Source organism: Juglans microcarpa x Juglans regia, chromosome 7D (assembly GCF_004785595.1).
Source record: "Juglans microcarpa x Juglans regia isolate MS1-56 chromosome 7D, Jm3101_v1.0, whole genome shotgun sequence".
NCBI lineage: Eukaryota > Viridiplantae > Streptophyta > Magnoliopsida > Fagales > Juglandaceae > Juglans > Juglans microcarpa x Juglans regia.
The window spans coordinates 21,656,774-21,674,774 of record NC_054606.1 but is presented as its reverse complement, the minus strand read 5'-3'; the positions used below and the strand labels follow the sequence as shown (position 1 = coordinate 21,674,774).

Genomic DNA, 18,001 nt, shown 5'->3' with positions numbered 1-18,001 from the left:
GGCCGTATACCAATATTATCAACCGTAGTTGAGTCGTATACCATTATTATACCCTTAGCTAGGCCGTATACCATTATTATCACTTGTGGCAGGACTGCATACTATTATTATACCCGTGATAGGGCCTTAACGGAACATATCAGAAATATAATAGAATTAGATACATATACAGAATCAAAAAGTCATGCCAAATGTTTTCAGATGCCACATCATATCAAAACAGAGTATTGAACAGATTCAAATCATTTCACGTATTCAAAAACAGATTCAGAATATCTTTACATCACATGCACAAATTCTTAAATTTCATATTCGTTCTTTTTGCACAGTTCATAAACAGAATGCCAAAAATTGGCTCATGTCTACACCAGTCATGACAAAAATACTTCTTTCATACAGATTCATGAGTAATGTAGAACAAATAACTGAGGTTGTTTCAATTTTTTTTTTCGAAATATGCTTATTTTCCAAAATCAACCCCAGTTCATTTTTTTTATGCAAAGTCTAGCATAGGAATCCCGCTTACCTGGACTTTTTAACTTTTTAAAAATTTTCCACAATAGTGCCAAGTAAATATTAATCGTTACCTATAAAATAATCACGTAACTTACGTAAATTCCCAATTGAACACGTACTTCGTTATTAAAGCCCAAAGTACCTAAATAACCTAGACTTCATTTACCTATAATCGCTCCCCAAATACTATGATTTTCACCTACTTTCACCTATTAATCGATTAAACTCTAAAAATATTCTCCACCCCCCACATCTAATTTCTCTTAGTTTTATCACAATAATATCATCATAATTAATAAACATTGGATCACTTTCTAGGGGTATACATGTAACTTACTCTCTAAGGGGCTTAAATTTTTAACAAGTGAAATGGAGGAGAGAGAGGCTTACGGGCAGTGTATGCATGCAACGTGGGTTGTGGCTCGATCGTGAACCTCCGGCATGGGTGAGCAACGATGGTTGTTCCAGGCGGCACAACAAGGAAATATGAGAGAGAGAGAGAGAGAGAGAGAGCAGTGGCTTAAGCACCCTGATGGGAAAACTATTCTGTTTTTGGCAAGGGAAAGTCGATGCCTCTTGGACGTTTGATGGTGGCTTGGGATTCACAGTACAGGGTGGGGGCAGTGTAGAGTTCTCTGCGTAACTGGAACCAACGAAAACATGGAAGAGGCTTGCATGGTGGTGGGGTGTGCACTGGAAGACTTTGGGTGTGGGAGGCTTGAGGTGGTGGTGCTCAACAAGACGGCACGACTGGTTGGTGTTAACTGCAGTTGAGGCTAACGACGTGGAGGAGCAGTTGGGATGATCATCATTAGTGTCTATCAATAACCACCTAAGCCTATATATACAAGAAGCAAACAATATATTCAGGTAACATGACTCATCTTGATTATTTATCTTGGTGATAATTTATTTTGCATATCACTGACTTAGGTATCAGAGATACATCAGGCACACCGAGCCACCACCTCTATTTGCTGCAAGCAATAGATTATGACAGATCGTGGAACAAGTCTAAACACATGATAAATAAAGCCTACGTTTTGATCTAGTACCGAACAGGCAGAAAGTACAATCAACATATTTAACTCTATAAAAATTTCTCATTTATTTTTTTCCAGAGAAGTTAGGCCTTTTTACTTTTTAAAATTTTCTTTGATACATCGAATTAACATTTCCGAACCACTTTTTGACTGTCATTATCTATCTTTCACATGGTTGACTCTTCAACAACTATTTTACTTTATTTTAATTTATTCTCGACCTAATTTTTTAGGTCATTTACTCCATATTCTCCCTAACTTTTCACCCGTTTATTACTGACACGTTTATTAAAGTTGATACTTGAATGTAACAATGTTAGCTGAAATATTATTTCATATAGATTAAATATGGACATGTATGCCTCTTGAGTTTTATCTCTTGACTCTCATAAAAATCTCTATTTTTTTTTTTAAACAAACAATAAATTCACTTGATCTTACTTTCTTGCCTTGTCTTTATAAATTCTCAAAACAATCTCAGTTTCTCATATACCATAAATTAAAACTTGGTGAATCTCTTCCTTGGGCATAACCGAACCCTAGAATCCATATCTTAAAAGGTTGAAGACTCTTAATTTGCAGTATCTTAAAACATTTAGCAAGGAAAAATGTACATAAGATGATATAAAACTGAGCTGCATTGGAATACTTAAAAACATAGTTGAACTAGCTGAAGCCACTGTATACCAATAAATTTATTGGATATTTTAATCTATCTATTTCATAAATTAACCTTATAGATAACCTAAATTTATAGATAACCCAATGCGAGATGCATAAGAACTAGATTATGTGAACTACTCAAGATGCCTTTTCTAGTTAGATTTTAACTAGAAAAGATGCAATGCTCCAAAGTAAATGGAGTTTGGAACATATACCGTGGTGTCTATCAATTTCGCCATATCCCTCATTTTTGTTTTGTTGGCATGTCTACCATGTTAGCAATATGGAGAGTGCGTCCTTCTGCCAATTTACAAGACAACTTTTGATCTATTCAATAGTTTCACTATCTAAATTATAATGATGAGATAAGATAAAAGGAGATAAAACAATTTCACTATCCAAGCATGGCCTCAAAAATATTCTTAGGGATCGAGTTTACCAAAGAATAATATATACTGGTATGTTGTTGCCCTATTATATATGGGCAGCAAGCACACATAATTTAATTTAAAAAGAAAAAAAAAATACCTAAAGATAGATTATTAACATGGCTCTTCACTGCTTGCTAGGACAGCTCCTTCATGCCTCATGGTTGAGTGACGAGGAAGGGTAGATTGGTTGTGAATTGGAGGCAATAATGTTGGGGAAAGATTATACTTCAATTATTCATTTCCATAATTCATGTCGTTTTATCTTTTTAATTTTAACCGATCTTCAGCTTTCTAGGCATTAAAGGGAAATGAATATTGTCCTCTTTTCTAAGACCTTTCTCCATCCAGACCACCACAAGGTGGTCGGGTAATGCCCCCCGAAGTCCTCTTTTTTGTTTTTATTTTTATTCAAAGTTTTTATTTCTTATTTTCTTATTTTGGTTTTAAGATTTGTTCTTAGTTTTAAACATGTTTAGATTCTTAAAAATATTTCTAACATGTATATAAAAGTTTTCTTTTTTAATTTTTTTACATGTGATACCATGTCAATAGTGTTAACGGTTTTTGACAATATATTAACGACGGGACTCTCTTAAAAAAAAAAAAAAGACGGAACTACTTTGATAGTTCTGCAAGTCACGAGTAATTAAATTTTTCGTCGAAAAGTGCAAATCACGTCAACAAAATATGTATTTAACTCTTTTATTCATATTGGCATTAGATGAATGAAAATACCTTTCATAAGGGGTGAGAGTCAAGATATGATAATTTTTTAAAAAGAAATGATAGTGATTTTAAGCGTTTTTGAAATCAATAAGATGCTAATGCCTAATTCAAAAGATTACATGGGAAGTTGATAAATAAAACTTTTCATTAAAACAAATTTGCCTTTTTTAGGTGTTAAAAAGGACATTAATGGTATGAGATTATTCCTTGACCCATTCGAGAAAATACATTCTTTTAATGGTGAGTAGTATTCTTTTATTGATTGTTTTGAAATAAATAAAAACTTTATTTTCAACTTATCATAAAAATAGAGATATATAAGTAAATTTTAATATAATTACGTCACGGGTTGGTATAAAAATATTAGAACTATAAAAAATTATAAAAGTTAATTTATGTCTGGCTTATATTATAAAAATATTATAAGATGTATATCAATATATAAATTTTATTTTATTTTTAATTATTTTTAGAGACCTAATATTTTTTTTAATAAAAATAACACGTCATATTCGGGATTGTCACTTAAAATAATACATTACAAAAAATAAAAAAAGAAAAAGAAAAAAAGGGTTAAAGGGGAAAAAGAGAGGCTTCAGTTCGTACAGTGGATTTTGGTTTTAACAAATCCTTCTCGATTTCCCTTTTTTATATCAAAACCCTAATTCTTTCGGAGATTCAGTTTGGGCCTCGAAATACCTATCTCTCGTTCTCTCTCGCGGAAGATCTCCACCGATTGCCATTGAACAGCGATCCCTCAATCGATCCACTCCAATCTCTCCGCATAGAAACCGCAGGTTGGTTGTTCTTCCTCTTTCTCTCTCTTCCTCCAATTCCTATTACCGCTCCCTGTGACCCTCGATCCTCTTCGATTCGGTGTCTATGTCGATCTTCTTAATCAATGAAATTCAGGGATTTAATTTACGCTTTGTGGCGAATTTTGGATTCCGTTCTTTGAGAACTGAGAACCGAAAAAACCGAGAATTGAGAAACTGCTTTTCTGGATCTGCCTTAGTTTTTCGTTCTTCCTTCTATAGGCAGTTACGGTTAGCGCGAAGGAATCTTTAGGTTTTTTTCTGGAATTGCGCGTTCATTTCCGAGAGATTAGGATTCATACGTATGTTGATGGATATTTTTGGTTGTGGCGACTCGGAGAGGCTTCGTATTCATTTTCCGTCGTCACTTGTAGCATTGCGCGACTACGGACGCTCTATTTGTGATAGTTGCGATAATTTTACATTGTGCTTGTCACCACTCTATTTGTCAAAGTGTCAAAATCCATACAAGTTGTGGATTTTCTGAAGCCTATTTCTCATTATTTTGCACAAGTGCGCGTGTTTTGGCTTCTTTGTATGGATGCTACCTACTTTCAGTCTTTAGTTCCGTTCTTCTGCATTTTATAGCCTAGCCACATCATAGATCAAAATTGCATATCAAAATTTACTTTACCAACCTACCAATTGGGACAATATAATAGAACTCTTCGTTGATAGTCCTATTGACTGTCTTAGTATTAATGACCTTACTCTGTTATAGAATATTGCTTTGCAGGGTTCATAAAAGGGGCTAGTATGCCGATAAGTTGTTACAAGTGTAGTCTTTCCAGTATTGAGTTTTCTTCATAACACGGAAACACCCCATTTCAGTGAACTTGTAATATCTTGGTTGATCAAACATTTTGCAATTTGGGCATAATTTATCTAACTGATGTTTGTGTGGGAGTGAATGAAACATGAATAACAGGTTAGACTTTAGAGGGATATCACTCCAGCTGCTGCTTAATATGAACTCCATGGCAATGGTTTTTTTTATTTGATTTTGCAAATTGATGTTAAGGCTATGGGTCCAGTCCCAATGACTTTCGTGCTGTTTTTCAGATTTAGCTTGTAATTAGGCGTTTTCTCTTGTATACTTCCTGTGTACTTGGGATATACCTAATTACGTGGTTTCAATAAATTTCTTACTTATAAAAAAAAATAACGTTAAGGCGAGGCTTTAGAAGCACATACTTAGAAGTGTGACTTGCTTATTTGACTTTTATCCACAGATCACTCTATACAGTGGTTGTATTGCATATTCCATATGGCCATTTTAAGTCATGAAATGATTTTGATGTAATGTTCATCCTTGTGGTGGGACTTTAAGAAATAGTTTTAGAAAATCAGTCGGGAATTACTGAAATTTTTAGAACATTTCCTTGCTTCTCAAGGATATAAAATATTATATAGGTAAAAATTGAAACCTGCCTTTTAAATTAAAAAGAGTCCACAACAGAATTCATTAAATAATTACAAAGTCCTTTTACAAACATAGGACTTCATACATTACATAAAACATGCCTAGGCTTCTAGCATATTTTCCTTGGGCCATGTCCGTCTTGATGCTTCGTCCTCATTTCATTCCAGGGTAGGGCATACGTAAAAACAAAATGAGTTGAATATTCAGTAAAACATTACTTCATACTGTACATGTACTAACATAGGCTTCCATTAATACATTCTTCATTCCTCTATCTACATTACATAAACTATTTCTATTCTTTGAAAACATTACGAGGTGAAGTTTTTCTTTAAAAAGGTTTTCATTCCTCATAAAAAATTCCCCCCACCTTGTACTTGCCTTTATAAAGAGCTCAACAATTTTACAACATTTAGGGCTCATTTGGACACTTGTAGTGTCTCAGAATTCTGTGAATAATAGTGAAATAATTTAAGTTAAGATGTTTTATTGGGTTTGAAAAATGAGAGAAAATTGAATAAAAATATCAAGTTAAAAAATTGTTTGAATATTATTTTTTTTTGAAGTTTGAAAAAGTTGTATTAAAATTTGTGTTTTATTTGAAATTTGTAAAAGCTGTAATGATTAAATAAAAAAGTTGAAGATTTGAAAATGGAAAAGTGTTTTGTGTTTGAGTGATGTTTGGGAAAGAAATTGTGAGAAGTTGAGAATTTCTCATCTCATCTCATCTCATTACCCAAACATTCACTTAATTTAAGTGTTATCACTATCCATTAGCCGGTACACGCTATAATTTCCTATGTGTTAGGATTAGTGGTCTTTTGGATCTGGACTTCTCCCGTTAGGTTGGGAATCCCTTTCAGTCAGGGGGCAACACTTGGTGCACTACCAGTAGTACTTACCTGGCATTGCAATCTACCCAATCTATTGTACCATAATTCATTCAATCATTTGCTGTTATGTAACTTCATACATTAAAAAATTCATTCATTACCTTTCATTTCTTTTCATTCATTCCTTTCAGTCATTTCCTTTTCATTATTTTCATTCATCATTCCATTTCATTTCGTGAAACATTATTTCATAACATTGAGCATAAAACATCATCATCTCATTTCAAACCCCTAGGAGTTGGCTCAAGTGGTAAAGGCCTTGGGCTTGAGGGTATGTTCCCCTCAGGTCTAAGGTTCAAATCCTTTGGATGCAAATAATCTCTAGGGGCCATTGAACTGGAGGATTTTTTCCTTGAATTACCTGAGGTGCACTTGCGGGAAACTCCTTGTCGAGGGCCTGTGCACCTCCGGATAGTTGGGACGCTGTTCCTGGATACCGGTGCCAATAAAAAAAATATCATCATCTCATTTTATGGATCATAAAGACAATAATTACTACTTATAACATCCATTTATCATGCATCATTTTTTTTTATTGGTAAGAAATTTATTAAAAAACATAATTAGGCATGGCCCAAATACACAAGAAGTGTACAAGGGAGAGACACCTAATCACAAGGTAGATGGACTGATTTCTATTTTATTGATCCACAAGTGTAACTTGGTTAGAGAGACCGTTTGAAGAGAGAATGTGCATAAAGTGTTAAAGGGGTGGAAAAAGACAAGGCCCCAAGTCCAGATGGTTTCACAATGGCTTTCTTCCAGGCTAGTCGGGACATTGTTAAGGAGACATCATGAAGGTCTTTCTCGAATTTCACACTTTTAGGAAATGAGAAAAATCTAATACTTCATTTATCGCCTTTATTCCGAAGAGGGCAAGGTCGGTGAGGTGCAAGATTTTCGACCCATTAGTTTGGTGAATGGGGTTTATAAAATCATCTCCAAAGTGCTAGCCCAGTGTTTGACTGTCATGGGGAAGATCATCTTGACATCGCAAAACGCCTTTGTGAAAGGAAGGCAAATACTAGACTTGGTCCTCATCACTAATGAATGCTTGGAGAGTAGAGTCAGAGCTGGCATTCCAGATATCTTATGCAAATTAGATATGAAGAAAGCTTTTGATCATGTAAATTGGAATTTCTTGGTGTATATACTTGGCAGGTACGACTTTGGTGAACGGTGGTGTCAATGAATGAAGCATTGTATCACAACAGTTAGATTCTCTGTTTTGGTTAACCTGAAGGCTTCTTCAATAGCTCTTGGGGCTTTAGGCAAGGGGACCCTTTGTCCCCTCTCCTATTCATTTTAGTAATGGATGTTCTGAGTAGAATGTTGAAATGGATGGTGGATTGGGGCTTCATCTCGGGGTTCTTTGTAGGCGACTCCTCTCAAGGTAGTCTATCAATCTCCCATCTACTCTTTGTTGATGACGCGCTGATTTTTTGTGAACCAGATCCCGATCAGATTTGCTCCCTGAGAGCTCTCTTGCTCTGCTTTGAAGCTGCCTCCGATCTCAAGGTGAATCTATCAAAATTTGAAATCGTTCAAGTTGGCCCAGTTGATAACTTAAGCGACTTGGCTGCCATTTTGGGTTGTAAGGTGTCATTCTTGCCTATGAAATACCTTGGACTCCCTCTGGGGGGCCCCTTATAAATCCAAGGCAATGTGGGATGGGATTGTTGAGAAGATCGAGCGTAAACTAGCGGGTTGGAAGATACTTTACTTGTCCAAAGGTGGCAGAATCACTTTAATTAAGAGCACTCTCTCCAATCTCCCGACATATTTCCTATCTCTATTTCCCTTGCTTGTAGGTGTGGCGCATAGACTGGAGATGCTTTTTCATGATTTCCTTTGGGGCAGTTTTGAGGATGTGAAAAAATTTCATTTGATCAAGTGGGATAAGGTATGCACATCTTTGTCCAACGGTGGTTGGGGGGTTTGTAAATTGAGAACTTTCAACAAGGCTTTCCTCGAAAAATGGTTATGGTGGTATCATAAGGAAAGAGATGCCCTTTGGAGGCAAATTATTGACGTTAAATATGGGAGCATTAGGGGATGTTGGTGCTCTAATGAAGTAAGAGGGGCCCACTATGTGGGTGTGTGGAAATTTATTCGTAATGGGAAGACTTACTTGTTAATTGTAGGTTTGCGGTGGGTTGGGGCACACAAGTCAGATTTTGGCACGACACTTGGTTTGGTGATGTTGCTTTGAAGATCGCTTTTCCTTCTCTTTTCAAGATTGTGTTTGATAAGGACGCCGCAGTTGCTGATAATATGGCCTCCTCATCTGACTCCTCTTAATGGTCAGTGAGATTTATTAGAGCGGCACAAGACTGGGAAATGGGAGTTATTGCTGATTTCTACAAAGCATGATATTGCTTATTTCTACAGCGCATTATATGCGCTGAACTTACATACAGATGGTGAGGATCGCCTATTTTGGACATCTACAGGGAACAAAAACTGCTCAGTCCGATCCTTCTATAAGGCATTATCGCCCCCCCCCAAAAAAAAAAAAAATGCATTCCCTTGGAAGTGCATATGGAGGACTAAGGCTCCTCTCAAAGTGGCCTTCTTTGGTTGGCTAGCATCTCATGAGAAAATTTTGACTATCGACAAGTTGAGAAGGCGTGGCCTCTACTTAACAGATTGGTGCTTCATGCGCAAATTTGACAGCGAATCAGCGGACCACCTACTTCTTCATTGCGAAGTAGTTAAGGCTTTATGGGATGATATTCACACAAGGCTTGGTATGGCATGGGTTATACCTAGAAGGGTGATAGAGTTATTGGCATGTTGGAGAGGAATCCGGGTAACGGGCAGATCGTGGCTATTTGGAGGATGGTGCCTCTTTGCCTAATGTGGTGCACATGGAATGAGAGGAATAGTCGTCGTTTCGAGGACAAGGAGCGCACACCAGAAGGGTTTCAGGACTTTTTTTATCATACCTTGTTACTTTGGGCTTCTACTATTGTATTGAATGGAACATCTATTAACAACTTTTATGCTGCTTTTCATAGCACTTAGCTTGTGACTAGGCTTTCTCTGGATACTCCCTGTGTACTCGGGCTTTGCCTATTTACGTGGATTAATAACATCTTTTCTTATAAAAAAGAAAAATTACAAGCTAACCCTGAAAAATAGTACAAAAGTCATTAAGACTACTTATCTTAGAGAACTTATAAAAAAAAAGACTACTTATCATAGAGATGCATAAAAAGGAGTTGCCAATGAAAGGTCATTACATACATAGACCTCAAAGCATGAATACCTTAGCATAGATTTATAAAACCTCATTTCATTTCTAAGAGATTTTCATTTCTAAGAAAAATATCTCATTTCCTTTCATTGCATAAAAATGACATTTTTCTTATAAAAGCATTTCATTTCATTTTCATAAAGAAACATTTCATTTTTATTTTCATATCATTTAGAAAACTCTAGAAGAGTATGAACATAATACTTACATGAACTTCATGCCATTTTCATTTCATGCAGTCCATTCATGTGCATGTCAGATGACAACCTTCATGCATTCATAACTTTATATCATTTCCTTCATTCACATTAGAAACATTAAACTTATAGCTTGCATAATAAAACTATTCTTGATTATAGATGCCTTCTATTCCACGTGTCGTCGTCCAATTAATCTCCTTCAACTCTTTATTAGCATACTTCCTCATAACATTCATAATTTTACAAACTTACACCTCTTGAGGTCACACCTTTCAAACACTTTACATTTAACATCGTGGTCTTACACATCCCTTGCATCCTTCTACTTATATTACACCATTTCTAATTCATAAAGTGAGCTCCCATGCTTCACTCAAGGTTTACAACTTGAGATTCAAACTATAAATAAATACCCTTCCTCCATACATGCACAATTCAATTCAATTCAACATTTCATGATGTTCAATCTTAGGTCCCATTCACTACCTTACATCCAAATGTATAACACGAATTCAAACTAAGCATGCATAATTCTCAACTTCCATATCAAGCACTTGATCATAATTCCATAATTTAACCCATTCATTGTCACATAATGTAACCTGTACTATCCACCCTTACACCTATAGCTCCTATAAACACAACCTGTCCATATCACTTAAGACTCGTAACATCTAACCTATGAACTCGAATTCACCAACATGTGGTCCATACTACACACACACACGTATGACATATTACACCCATACTACACAGTCCTACATTGGTTGTACCATCATTCTCACACTCAAACATCACTTGGTAAAACCCTCTCCACAACACTTGGTCATCATTTAAACACCCATATGAGAGGGAGAGAGGAAAAGAGAGAGAGAGTTTACGTTTGTAGAGAGTAACTGAAAGATACAAAGTGTGATTTGAGGAAGAGACTAAGAGAGAGGTAGGGAGTTTACTGTGAAGGTTGAGAGGTGGTGCCACTAGGTGGCTCACGGCTGAGCTCATAGTTGCTGGGAATGGTGATTCAGACTGGTTGAGGCCGGAGGCACTCGTTCATGTGGTGCACCGGTTGGTTCTCTGGCCATGGGATATTATCGTGGTGTAATAGAGGGAGACGACATAGGTGCTTGGCTTTGTTGCTGTACGTGGGATGGAGAGGAAAAGGGGCGACGCGTAGCTTGGGGTGCTCTGTTTTTGGTTGCTTGAAACAAAGGTGTGGTTGAGTTGGTTCTTGCCACAATGGTTGTATGGTGGACTGGACCAGTGGCTTGCCTCAGTGGTGCATGGTAGTGGCTTGGTGTTCCATTTTGTTTGCCATCAATTGGTAACGGCGGTCATGAATGGATAGCTGGCCATGTGTTGTCCCCGTGTGCTGTTGAGTTGTTGTCGTTTTTTTTGTTTTCCTTTACTTCGTTGTTGTGCATGAGAGGCAACGTGGAGGAGGGGGTTGCTGTGACCTTGCTTGAGGAGTTGCTGCAAGGGTGCAGCTTGAGGCCTCATGTGACAGTGGTGCAAAACCGTGGGACCTAGGTTGTCGTGTGTGGCTCTCGGTTTCTTGTGGCGTTCCTTGCAATGGTTCACGAGGAAGGGATGAGGTGTAAGGTAAGATGATGAGGCTTGCGGTGAAGAAAATAGAAGCTGAAGTGTGATACCCGTACTATGTGATAAGAGTAGGTGGTGTATGAGATCCCACATTGCTTGGGAAGGAAAAGTTCATGCTCTTTATAATGGTTCCAATGAGGCTCCAATTGTATCATTGAACAATCATTTTGAAATATATGTCCATATGTCTCTTGGGTAGGGCTGGGCTCTGACTCTGACAGAGTTGGAAAGCCCAACTCCGACTTTGACTTTTATTAGAGTCGAAGTTGGGCTTTGACTCCGATCAGGATTGGACTCCAACTCTGATCGGAGTTGTCGGAGTCGGAGTCGAGAGACGGCTCCATTGGCTGCCGTCGTTGAACGACGGCATAGTTGACGCTGCTAAAACCATTGTGATGATAGAGCCTATATATTCCGGTGAATGATATACATGTACCCCTCTAATGCATTTCTTCCTTTGTCAAGTGTTCCATAGAAACACGTAAAAGGAAATGGGATTGAGAAGAAAGTAGAGGCTTGGTGGTGAAGAATCAAAATGAATAGGAGCTCGGATACAGAAAGATTAAAAACTAATTATATATATGTGCACTGTTACCACTATATTCAAATTAGCTGTCAATGTAAAGGAACAACTGTCATGATTGGATCTCGAAACTAACATTCACCATCCTTAAACCAAAAGTAATAAAAAAAAGGAAAAAATTGACAAAGATGAAAGCTGACAATGATCTAAAAATTGAAAAGTTGAAAACTCAAAAAAGACTAACATCAATTCATCACTCCTCACAAGACACTAGATTAAAAAAAAAAACAAAAACAAAAAACTCAAAAAAGCAAAAAACTAACATTGATTTGAAAACTAAAAAATCTACAAGTCTACCTCTACCGTCTTCGACTCTCTAGTTTCCACCCCATGAAAGAAAAATAGAAAAAACTAAAAAAAATAAGGGATGGTGAATTGAAAATTGAACCCAAACGTAAACATAAAAAAGCAAAAGAGAGACAGAAGACAAGTGGATTGATAGTGACAGACAGATACAGAGATAGACGTATTGATAGACAAAAAATACACTAAAAATAATATAGACTTATCTGTTTTTGTTCGGAGAAGCAATAAAAATGGTAGCAGAATTTTTGTTTTTTGTTTTTTAAGTTGGAGTTCGGAGCCCAGATGAGCATTGAACTTCGACTCCGACATGAAATTTTAGAGTTACTCCAATTCCGACCACTCCAACTCTGTTAGAGTCGGATTCGGAGCAGAAGTTAGCCGGAGTTGGAGCCGGTAGAGGATTTCCACAGCCCTAGTCTTGGGCGTCCCTTGGGGCATTACAAATGGTATCAAAGCCCCAATCAGAAATGTGGGACCTAAGCGCTGCCACTTACAATGGACGGTTCGACAAGGACATCAGGAATTTAAGGGGGGAGATTGTGATATCTCATACTGAGTGATAAGGATAGGTGATGTATGTGATCTCACATTACATGGGAAAGAAAAGTTCTTGCTCTTTATGATTGGTTTCAATGGGGGCTCTAATTGTATTATTGACTAGTTTTTTTGGAGTATAGGCCTAGATGTGGCTTGGACCTCCCTTGGGGCTTTAGATGAAGGCATCGTTAGCTTCAGCTGGGCTGCTTGTGGACGAGTGCTGCCAGGGAGGGAGGCGAAAAGTAGAGAAGAGGAGTTGTCCTGTGTCTCGGCTGGCTGAATTCAGTTGATGCAGCTTCCACTTAAATCCTTGGTGCTGGCTCTCTTCGCTGCAATTCACGGTGGCTCTAGGTGGGCCATGAATGGCAGCAAAGAGAGAGGAGTTGTGTGAAGTCGGTTTGGGACTGATGGAGCTGACTGAATGATTGTCGGTGTATGGTCTTAAAATAAAGAGAGAAAAGAGGAGATCAGGATGGAGAGAAAAGGGTAGATGGGCATAGGGGCTAAATATAAATCCAGAGTGGAGATTAGAACATAGAGAAATAAAAAGGAAATAAGAGAGAAAGGAATAGAGAAAATAGAAATGGACTAAGTGCAAAATCAAACTTTTATTCTTCATCCAAATAAATAGAGTTTTTGACGAAAAATAAAATGGTGAAACTTAACTAAATATTTTTAAGAGAGATAAATTTAGTTAAATAAAAATGAATTTTGAATTTTCCAAAACTATATTATTTTTAGGGCTCCAAAAATTAGAGGCTAACTTGAAAATTTAGGTTTGGTTCAATAACACTTAAAATACCCATTTAAAATAATTTTGGACTGTTACAAATACTTGGAAGAATTTTAAATACTTAATTTTGGCTCAATTTAAAAATCACCTGATAAATTTAAAATAAGGATTAGAGATACAAGACTTTCAAGCGAGGCTCATGACCAACCCGAGAGGAAATTGGGGCGGTTGGTCACATATGAGGGTTGGGATATAATGTTTTTTTTTTTTTTTTTTTTGGCTGTTGAGAAGCACAGGTATGATTTAATGCGTGATTGCCTAAATGATGAGTGGGTAGAACTATTCATTGGAACAGATAAGTGGTCTAACAAACTAGATAGGTCCAATACAGCTAATGAAAATTATGCTGCTTTGTTGACAAGAGGATTTTGCCATAGAAGACTTACACTTGAGTGCTCCATATGTATTGGTAGGCATGAAATGTGACCATAAATATCTGTTTATGCAGGTGTGCAGTTTAGGTCTTAGCTTATCTTACCTGTTAAATGTGACCTTATATATCTGTTTATGCAGGGGTTGAGTTCTGTCCTCGGTTAATATTTCCAATCAAACAAAAGAAATAAATAGAGTGATCTCTGTTTATTGCATTATGGAAATAACTGTTTCAATGTGGCTTTAGTTTTTTTAATTACTTTTGACTTCTAATATTTCTCATAACTGATTGCTAGTTCTTATCGCTCTCTCTCTCTCTCTCTCTCTCTCTCAGATGCTCATACACACACTTACGCAGACTAGTTTGAAATAGATGCAATAAGATATTGGAAGTCAATTTTTTGATCAAAGGTTAAATATGCAATTAAAGTTCGCGCGCCAATTTAAAGTCAGTCGAAATCTTTCCCCTTCTTTATGTTCCTTGGAATCTTGTGGTATGCAAAGAGAGATTCAAGTTCTTATTATTTCAAACCACAGCCAAGGCGCCCTCTGGGTGAGTTCAATATGTGGAAAATCCAACAAGAAAACTGGAAGCAGATGGATAAATTTCAATATGTGGAATGGATAAATTTATTTAATCTGGCAATTTTGCATTTGCTTTTCTGCGTACAGAAATTACTTAAGAAGATGGAATATCATCTATAACTTGTGCATTGAGTGACTTTATTTTCATTTGTTGTTTTGCTTTATTATATAAAGTTCTGTTGGGGCTCTCCTCGTTGAATGTTGACATTTTAGCATTTTTAATGAAACGATTATTACTTATAAAAACAGTTCTGTTGGGGCTCTGATTACCTGAATTCCCATGCGATTTTTTTTTGTGTCGTGGGTTTTGGGGGGGGGGGGGGGGGGGGGGGGGGTGGGGGGGGGGGGGGGTGTAGTAGTATGATGGGATGCTATTTTAAACCCATACTTTTTTCAGCCTCTGTGAAATCCCAGTATAATTCCCCTTCTTTCGTACCTTAAGAGTTTCTTTTCCCGATTTGCTATATGCCTCTCTCATCACGAAAAAAGGTGTTTTCCCAGAAGTTGATCAGTTAATTATTGGCAATGAGGGGCTGGTTTTTCAAATTGGAATCCTTCTAGTTAGCTATCAACGATATCTTCTCCATAGAAAATTTTATGCACTCATTTGTAAACATTCAGGTTTTTAAGGTTTATATTTCTCCTGTTGAGTTTGTGTAATCAATATGGATATGGTTCAGTAGCAGTATAATTGAATGATATATGCAGTCATGACGACACTAATTTTTGGCATTCAAAGGATATTCTGATGGCTTCATATCTTCTTGCTACTGTTAGAACTTTGTAGTAAGTCATCTAGAAAGTTGCTGCATAATTTATTATTTATTTTGAACGCTGCAGGAGCATTTGTGTTTTCTAAGATGTCTCCAGCTTCGAAATCTAAGTCAAAGGACAAAAAGGCCAGCAAGGAAACCCAGAAAGCTTCTGCGAAGTCTTCAGGGCCCGCTAATGCAACTAGTGGCATCCCTGCTAGTGCATACAATCCACTGTTGGGAACATTTCATACTCTTGAAGTGCCCCCAACCTCCTCTGCTTTGCCTCTTCAAACTAATGGCCGTTTCCAAAACATAGATGAGACAGATGAGCATCCGGGAGGCTCGCTTGTAGCTGGGGTTGAGTATGATTCTGTCTCAAATAATGGTAGCTGGTCTGGTGAGTCAGAAGACCATAAAGAGAAAATGGCAAATCCTCCTGTTCGGCAAGAAACAATAATACCAGGTGCTGACGGTGACAAGCGAGAAAAAATCCGCCAGAAGAATGAACGGAAGCATCAGCGTCAAAAGGAAAAGCGAGCTCAGGAATTGCATGAGCGTTGTACTGGCTATCTCATGTCAAGAAAGCTTGAATTGCTTGCTCAACAGATTGTGCAAATGGGATTTCCACACGAGCGTGCGACAATGGCCCTCATAATGAATGAAGGAAAAGTAGAGCAGTCAGTTAATTGGTTGTTTGAAGGTGGCGAAGAAGCAGAAAAGCACATGGATCAAAACCTTGCTGGGAGTAATTTGAAAATTGACATATCAGAAGAGCTTGCCCAGATTGCAGATATGGAAACAAGGTACAAGTGCTCAAAACCAGAAGTAGAAAGAGCTGTCGTTACCTGTGAGGGTGATCTTGAGAAGGCGGTAGAAAATATAAAACTAATGAAGCAAGAGCCATCATCTGCTCCACCTAAACCAGAAGAAAATGGTGATCCTCCAACTGTTAGTAATGGCAAGCTTTCAGTTGCCTCCATGAACTCAAGGCCACAAATGAAACCGAATCCTCCTACAATACAACATAAAAAGGATGAAAAGGATTTTAACTACACAAAAACAGCAGTTCATGTTTCAGAGCCTGGGAGCAAAAATTTGCTGCAGCCTTCGAAGAGAAGTCAACCGAAGTTGGAATGGCCAAAACCCCAACAAACTGCAATGCCAACTGAGAAAAAGTGGTCAAGTACTGGCTCAAATCCTTCAGCTTCCTATTCTTTGGCATCATCTATGCAGTTGTTGACGTCACCAGCAAAAGCTGAAACCCGTTATGTGGCCGTTGGAACTGAATTTAAGAACCTTCAGGCTGGAACAGTGAGGGAACCAGTTAAAATGATGCAGCGACCTCAATCTCTCAATACAAAACAGGGGTCAATCAGTAGCATGAGCTCATCACCCCCAGGAACAGCCACCAGTTGGTATCCTACTAATGGTGTTGAAGTTATGAAACCCAGTGGCTTTTTGCAACAAATTCCTAGCACTATAAGCCTCAGTGCAAACAATCAGAACTTGAATCAGATGTACCACCAACTTCAATATCAGCAACAACAACAACAGTTTTTCCCCGGCCACAGCCCAGGAGATTCCCCTGGAACCAGTAGAGGGAATGGTTTTTGGAGTAGAACAGTTGCATCTCCTACCCTTGTTGCTGCTTCTTCCCTTGGACTCTTCTCTGGTTTGGGTTCATCCAACTCGTCGGGGGCATCATCTCCTGTAGATTGGAACACAGGTGGCTTGATGTCACACTTAGATTACACCAACATAGATTGGACTTTGGATAGAGGTGTGTCTTCACCGAGTCCCAATGGATTGTGGCTAGGGCTGCCTCCATTTTCAAGGAACAACACACACGATTCAAATACTTCTGGAGTGAATGCTCAGCCATCTATGAGATCAGTGCCTAATGCAAATGGTTTGCTCAGAGCAGGGTTGCAGGATGGTGGAGTGGTCACTGCTGATGCACCATCTGCTGCTGGTTCTAGGGAGTGGACTTCCCCCTTCGAAGGGAAAGATCTTTTTAGTTTACCCAGACGGTTTGTATCTTTTCCTTCTCTGTAGTGGGTGAGGGAAAGGAGTTCTAATGAATAAATGAAAGAAAAAAAGAAAAGGAAGACCTAAAAAAATGTGAGTGGATTTCATGTTGGTGTTGGTTCTTATGATGCTGTGGTGTCTCGATTATATTGTTGGTGGATAAGCTTTTAGTGAAAGAAAGCATCAGAGAATCCTTTGCTTGATTCCTTTTTCCCTCTCATATTTTTTAAGACTTGAAAAGCAAAAAAAGCAGCATCCGAGAGAGAGAGAGAGAGCGAGAGAGAGGTTGGGCACTGGTATGCATGCAGTTAACCTTGTGTGATTGAGCCACGACAAAACCTTAAAAGAATGAAGCTTTTTAAGTATGGTCCTGATCAATCACTAGAAAACCGAATGGATGTCCATGCTTCTAAGCTCACAAACTAATAATATTGGTTAGGTTATGCCTCGAAAAATCAAAGTTGAATTTCAGAA

General features: G+C 37.8%; 1 protein-coding gene across 2 annotated transcripts; it reads left to right on the top strand.

Moving 5' to 3' along the window:
- Positions 1–3,976: 3,976 nt before the first annotated feature.
- LOC121239854 lies at positions 3,977–17,730 on the top strand. Of its 2 annotated transcripts, XM_041137197.1 has the most exons (3): positions 4,025–4,176; positions 14,494–14,712; positions 15,585–17,730. In XM_041137197.1, exons 2-3 carry the CDS (start codon positions 14,634–14,636, stop codon positions 17,552–17,554), a joined length of 2,049 nt encoding a protein of 682 aa, XP_040993131.1. In that variant the 5' UTR covers positions 4,025–4,176; positions 14,494–14,633; the 3' UTR covers positions 17,555–17,730. The 2 variants fall into 2 exon arrangements, with proteins under 2 accessions (XP_040993132.1, XP_040993131.1); XM_041137198.1 differs by lacking the exon at positions 14,494–14,712 and having other exon boundaries at positions 3,977–4,176.
- Positions 17,731–18,001: the final 271 nt, after the last annotated feature.

Coding starts and splice junctions, on each gene's coding strand:
- LOC121239854 (XM_041137197.1), top strand. CDS start 14,634: ATGTTCCTTGGAATCTTGTGGTATGCAAAGAGAGATTCAAGTTCTTAT. Junction 14,713..15,584: donor ACAGCCAAGGCGCCCTCTGG/GTGAGTTCAATA, acceptor TGAACGCTGCAG/GAGCATTTGTGTTTTCTAAG.